This window comes from Lotus japonicus, chromosome 6 (genome assembly GCF_012489685.1).
Source record: "Lotus japonicus ecotype B-129 chromosome 6, LjGifu_v1.2".
Lineage (NCBI taxonomy): Eukaryota > Viridiplantae > Streptophyta > Magnoliopsida > Fabales > Fabaceae > Lotus > Lotus japonicus.
In genome coordinates this window covers 28,295,599-28,302,920 of record NC_080046.1, presented here as the reverse complement: position 1 = coordinate 28,302,920, position 7,322 = coordinate 28,295,599, and the positions used below count along the sequence as shown (strand labels likewise).

The 7,322-nt window shown below is 39.3% G+C and overlaps 1 protein-coding gene across 1 annotated transcript; it reads right to left on the bottom strand.

Moving 5' to 3' along the window:
• Window positions 1-600: 600 nt before the first annotated feature.
• Window positions 601-6,246, bottom strand: LOC130725176 (uncharacterized). Its single transcript, XM_057576428.1, has 3 exons — window positions 5,786-6,246; window positions 5,020-5,686; window positions 601-756 (listed from the first exon to the last, which is right to left on the bottom strand). The coding sequence occupies exons 1-3, from the start codon at window positions 6,244-6,246 to the stop codon at window positions 601-603; spliced, it is 1,284 nt and encodes a 427-aa protein (XP_057432411.1).
• Window positions 6,247-7,322: the final 1,076 nt, after the last annotated feature.

Below are 7,322 nucleotides of genomic sequence, written 5' to 3'. Positions count from 1 at the left end.
CCTCCCTCGGTACAACTTATCCTTCCTCTTGTTCTTTATTGCTTCTATGTCCCTGCACTTCTCCACCAACGGATAGAATTTATGTATCCCCAAAGGTTGTACCGACTCTTTGATCTCACGTCGGAGCCCATTCATAAACTTAGCGCATAGGTACGCCTCATCCACACAGTTGGCAAGGAAACGGTGCTTCGCCAAAGATTCTAGCTTAGCGGCATACTCTGCCACCACCATATTCCCCTGAAACAACTTCAAGAATTGTGCTTCCTTTTCTTCCCTTGCGCTAATCGAAAAGTACTTGTCCAGAAAGACAATGCAGAAAGCATCCCACGTCACAGGCACACGGTTGGATTCCATCATAATGCGTGTTCCTCTCCACCAATATTCAGCGTCTCCCAACAGCAGATAAGTTGCACAATCCACCCTTGTCTCGGTTGGGGTCCTCAACACCCTGAAGATCTCCTAGATCTCTTGAATCCACAAGTCAGCCTTCTCTGGGTCGGCTCCACCAAAGAACTTAGGCGGGTTAAAGCGCCCGAAGTCAATGAGTCCCCTAATCTGAGCTTGAGCCTCCTCTCGTCGTTGCCGGTGCGCCAAACGCTTTTACTCGGCGGCATTCCATTGGGCAGTTGCGGCAACCTGCGCAGCAGCATTAGCAGCTTGTCGTACCACCACATTCATCAAGTTCTCCATGGCCTCTGCCATACGGCTCATGTCCACCATAGTCCGTTGCTTTGGGTCCTGTCTTGGAGGCATCATCTTCCCTCGCAAAGCAACAAGTTAGTTTTCCCAAGATAAGAAGCATAGCCAGCGCGTCAGCCAAACTAAGAAGTCACACATGAGTCAAACAATGGGTATGGCTCACGCATACCCATTCACAACAAACAACACAGAGATCACACAACCTAGCACAGCAGACCTGTTCCCCAACAAGCCTTGGTATCCCTAAACCAATGCTCTGATACCACAATGTAACGCCCCGATTTCCAAGGGTTACTTAGTGATTCAAAAGTAAATTAATCATGCTAATGAACTTTCGAAAACATAAAAATGCAGGTATACTTTTTTTTTTCTTTGAAACATAATACCTTTTAATACTTTCCAAAACATGCTCTACGATGCGTAATGAATACCCAATAATAAGTACCCTTACATCAACGAATATAATCACAAAATAAACTCCAAAATGAATATAAACTAAAATCCTCATATGCCCATCGAGCTCCCCGCAATCTCCACACGGCTAATCTCTGAATCGGTAGCTCGTCGTCACATCATTTCCTTGCAGCGTCTCCTCGCATGCGTCCATCGGTCCCTTGCTCATCCTTTAGAGCGGCGTCGTCGAACATTTATAACAGAGAAAAGGTGCAAGGGTCAACTTCTTATACCACAAGGCCATAATTAGGACGTGCACACATACAAGCAATTAAGAGCATGCATATTCACATATATAATCACCTATCAAGAGTCTTACCAAACGGCATACTAATACATCCCTAAGGAATTCTAGATGTAGCATAAGATAAGGAAAACACTTCAACAAGCAAGGCACAAGGGCCACAACCACACGTTGCACCTTATAGGGAATTCAATCGTCTAACACAAACCACAAGACAACAACCAATGTTCTTACGTCAACGACGTTCAAGGGAACCTATGTGTCTCTATATTGTTAGCGTATGCTATATGCTCAATGCTCAATGCTCAATGCACACCATGATCCGGATAAACGTCAACTCCATACCAGGCAGGCGGGACAAAGACCCATCCAGCAGTCAATTGCCACTTATTCTAATGATCCATCCAGCAATCATTAGTAACCAACTCACGGTACCCATTCCAGCAGTACCCTTAGACTATGCAATGCTATGCTTCATGATTAGTCATACAACGTAGTTATAGTCTTTTGTCGTTCGATGAAGACTTCACCACACCTCAACATGAGTGATCGGGGTCACCGAGTCATAGGTGTCACCAGCTATCCGTCGCCACGGTAGCCCAACCATCGTAGGTTCCACATTCGATCTCATTCGATCAACATCGCCCATACAACGCATATCATTCGATAAATATCAGGGCATACTATATCATGCATCATAGGAACATGATTCAAGACTTACATTTATCATAAACATCCTAAGAGTTCATCATGTCATGTTCAACAAGTAGTCATGTACTCAACAAGTAAGCATGTTCTCAACAAGTAATCATGTTCTCAACATCAAGGCACTTAAGCATGTTATCATTCATCATGTTCATAAGAAATTTCTCATGTTAATCAAGCATTCTTAACTCATAACTTCATGTATATCATGCATTTAATTCGGGGCAACAAAACAGCAAAAAATGGTAGAATTAAAATTGAAAACTGTATTAAACTAGCAATCTAAAAATTGTGAAACTTTCAAATATTTAAGAACTTTAAATTAGTTTTCAAATAAAATTGGTTTCACCCGATTTGGACTCATATCCAAGGAGTTATGCCCAAAACAATACGATCTGTCCAGCTTACTCGGCAGCAGAAAAGGGGTGAAATAAAAATTCAAAACTGTATTGAAATAGAAATCCAAAAATTACGAAACTTTGAAATATTGAAGCCCTTTAAGTTAGCTTTTAAATAAAATTGGTTTCACCCGATTTGGACTCATATCCAAGGAGTTATGCCTAAAACAATACGAACTGTCCAGCTTACTCGGCAGCAGAAAAGGGGTGAAATAAAAATTCAAAACTGTATTGAAATTGAAATCCAAAAATTATGAAACTTTGACAGATTGAAGCCCTTTAAGTTATATTTCAAATAAAATTGGTTTCACACGATTTGGACTCATAATCAAGGAGTTATGCCCAAGACAATGCAGACTGTCCAACTTACTCGGCCAGATCAAGGTTCCTCTAAATATTGCAAGCTTCATTCATTTCTTTTTGTCCAAGTCTTAACCTTTTAGTTTCCTAACATGGTTAAAAAGTTCATGCATCATATCAAGCTCATTTCCATTAGTTCTTTAAGGTCTTAACATGTTCAACACCATCATACAAGTCTCATGCAATTCCTAGCAAGCAATTTTGCACGCTAATGTCCAAGACCCGAAGTGCCCTTACCTCGATCGTTGGCTTTCTCCTTAACTTCTCAAGTCTGATTTCCTTCCTAGCCTTTAGCTCCTCGTAATGGAATGAACAAGGTGTTCTTCACCTTCACACAAGCGCACAATGCACACAACCATCATTCATCAAAATCAAATAGAAATGACACACACTCTTAATTAAGTCTAGCACTTCTCATGAATGAACTTAGTCTTAAGAGTTCATGGGTTTTGAGTTTGAAACAACACTTGGAATGATCTTTGAGGGTTAAAAACTGAACTTTTAGCCTCAAGGCTTTTAAGAAACAAGCTTGGAAACCTACTCTTGAAGTCTTTACTTCATGAGAACATTAAAACATCAAGATTTAACCTTTTGAACAAGAAAAGGTTTTATGATGAGTAGTTTTCTTCCTTGGCTCTCCATTTCCGAAATCTAAGGTTCAAAACACAAGAGATTGAAGCCTTAACATCAAGCTTCAACCTTTTTCCAAAACTCTTTTCACAAACAATAAGCCAAGGGGTTCACAAACTCACCACAAGCACACAACAATAACAACTCAGTTTTTAGAAAAGATGAAGAGAAAGATAGCTCCTTTTTAAATTTGGAAACCATCACCATGATCCTCACCTTGAATGCTAAATCTTTTGTGAAGGAATGGAAGACAAAAGATGATTTCTTGGTGGTGTTTAGAGATGATGAAGATTTCAGTTTTTTGGGTAAGAAAGATGAAGATAAGATGAAGATGATGTTCACTCTCTCTCACTTATATCTCTAAAGTCCTCTCATTTCCTTTAGTTTGGTTCAGAAATCTGATGGGAAGCTTCTTTGATAAGAATATGGACAACTCCCAAGGTCAAAGGATGGCTTGTGCTTGTGGTTTTAGTCCGTTTTCCCATGCACACTACTGTGGCAAAGTCATCATTCTACTAGCCTTTTTGTCTTGGTTCATGAGCCTATCCTATTAGCCTTTCCCTCTAACACTCCAAATCTGAACATGCAACCTCACAATCAGATATTTTCTGGCCAATTTCGTGATTTGGCTCGTTTACGAATCGAACTCGACTCGTTTTCGAGCCGAAAACACTACCGGGCGAGATTTTTGACCTTATATCGATATTACAGTCAAAATTCTCGAAATTACGCGTGGAACATTGTAATGATAAGGGAAATATTTATTTCACACTCATATAATAATCCGATGACAAAAGGTGCTCTAGGCGAAACGCGTCGGTTCGACCATTTTTCGTAGTGCAGCCGAATCCTCCGATGAACGAAGAATGAAACACTTGGAAAATGACTTCGATATTAATAATCAAAATATTACTTTCATTAGATAAAATTCATCATACAAGGTCACACCCATAAAGATCACATTAACCGAGCATTAAAGCACTAAACCGAGAAATTGACCGAGTTTATTTCTCTTAAACTTTCACGGGTCTTACAATGGTCCTTAAGGAAGCATGCCCTAACTTCTTGTGCCAAAGCCATGTATTGTCCTCTGATGATACTAGACATGTTACATTTTGATTTGCTAGATTTTCCAAGTTCGTCTTATATAGATTCCCTTGTCTCTGAGCTTCAAAGATGATCTTGTCATCTGTATCAGTGACACTACACTTCACTTTATTAAAGGAAACAGTGAACCCTCTATCACATAATTGACTTACGCTAAGTAGATTATGTTTTAATCCTTCAACTAACAGAACATTACTGACCACAGGAAGAGGTTCCTTACCAACATTACCTTCCTCAATAATGAGTCCCTTCGGATTTCCTCCAAAGGTAACCGTTCCACCATTTCTTCTAGTTTGGATCTTTGGGAACATAGACTTTTCTCCCGTCATGTGACGCGAGCATCCACTGTCCAGGTACCATTGTTGGCGTTTCCTTCGTTCTGTTAAATAGGTCTGCAAAAGAGATGATGAATTCTTTAGGTACCCAGATTTTCTTGGGTCCTGAGGGGTTAGCAGTAACTTTTGAGGGAACCTTCTTCTCATAGAAAGTTTTTCGTTCATCTCGCTCAATCTTACAGTTTACAACAAACTTACTTTGACTTGACTCAGATGATGTAAAAGATATATCAGACATGCATTCACTGGATGAGGCTGACTCACTATCAAATCCTAGTCCACTTTTATTATACAGTTCACGACTATTTCCACATAGTTTAACTAGATTATCATGTCCTGTAGTAAATGTGGATAGATCATCTATTAGTATTTTAACTCTTTTCTTTAGAGAAGTTACTTCCTTAACAGAATCTTGTTCTTTTAAAGCAGTATTTTCTTTGACTGCATGATCTTTTTCTATTAAAAGTTTTTCATGCTCAAGCTGTAATTTAGCAAACTGTTTCTTCAAAGCTTTATACTTTTCAGATAGAATATATGAATGCTCAAGTAATTCATTAAATTCTTCTTTGAGATTTTCAGGTCTTACCTCATCATCTTCATCGTCTGAGCTCTCTGCAGATACCATAAGAGCGAAGAGTGCATCATCATCTTCGTCTTCATCTTCATCTTCTGAACCGTCCTCAGATTCATCCCATCCAGCAGCTAGCGCTTTCTTTTTCTTGTAGAAGGGTTTCTTGCCCGATTTCTTTGCAAGTCTTGGACAATCCGGTTTGATGTGTCCTGGCTTTTTGCACTCGAAGCAGGTGATGTTGCTTTTATCTAAGTTTGAGCCACCTTAACTTTTCTGAGTGAACGGTTTCTTTTTCATGCTTGAATCCCTTTTGTTGTCCTTCCTTGATGTTCCTTTTCCTTTTTGTTGTTTGATCCACATTCTTTTGAACTTTATGTTGAATAGGGCTTGTTCATCATCTGACATTTCTTCTAAGGATTCTTCTTCTTCAGATTGTTCTTTTGTTAGAATGGCCTTTGAACTGTTTGCTTTAAAAGCAATGTTCTTCTGCTTCTCCAATCCTTCGTCATGAGCCAGCTCTATTTCATGAACCATCAGAGATCCCAGGAGGTCTTCCAATCTCAAGGTGCTGAGATCTTTAGCTTCTTGAATGGTTGTGACCTTGGGTCTCCATCTTCTGGGGAGGCATCTTAGAATTTTCGTGATTTGATCAACATTTTTGTATTTACGATCAAGATTCTTCAGCCCATTGACGATGGTTTGGAATCTTCCAAACATGTCATCAATGCTTTCGTTTTCCTTCATCTTGAAGGTTCATATTCAGCCACGAGTAGACTTACTTTAGCTTGTCTGACATTTGTTGTACCTTCATATGCCAACCCTAGAGCTTCCCAGACTTCTTTGGCCGCTGCTAAGCCATCAACCTTATCCAACTGAGATTTGCTTAAAGCACACAGTAGGAATAACTTAGCTCTAGCATTAAGTTGATAATCCTTGCGTTGTGCTTTTGTCAGTTGATCCTTCTTTATTGGTTCTCCAACATCATCTTTGTGAACGACGTTGTCATTTTCAATGATGTCCCAGAGCATGTAGTTTGTGGATTCAATGAATAGTTGCATGTGAGTTTTCCAATAAGGATACTCAGTTCCATCAAAGAATGGAGGGAAACCTGAACTAGAGTTTACCAAATGAAATAAACTTATGCAAAGTAAATAGAATTCTATTCACGATTAGGGTTGATGTATCGTGAAGGGAAACCTGAACTAGAGTTTACCAAATGAAATAAATTTATGAAGGAGAAAGTTCAGGAAAAGTCAAAGGATTGTATCAAAGTCGATTTAAGTTATAGCATGACTAATATTTGCTTTAAAACCCAGGACAAGAACCTTAGGAAATCAAACTATGTTCCACCCTTGGAACACTGTAGGAATTTCTTCCAAAAATCTTCAGAGAAATGTTAGAACTTCTCTTTTTCCATATATCACAATCGTTTCGAGGCGAAACTCTAGAATCTACGAACGTCCGATTCCAATCATCGAAAGTTTGCCGAAACTGAAACCCTGGTATTTCAAAACCCTAGAATCAACCGACGATGAAGACTTTTTCTATTCGGAGCTTCAAATGAAGATTCCACACGCGTACACCCATTTCTCTTGATGTTTTCAATCTTTCTTCAGAAGGAAGTTTTCTATTCCGACATACGATGCAAAAAGTAACTTATCGGGTAAAATAGTTTTTACACCGACTTTGCATTAGTCACTTAAAATACAAGGAGACCTCTGTTGAGTTTTGGTATTATGTCGCCAAAACCTATCTTAGAATTCATGGAGAATGAAGCCGGAAAAATCGGAATCGCGAAACTTTCGTTTTCCCGCGTTTTG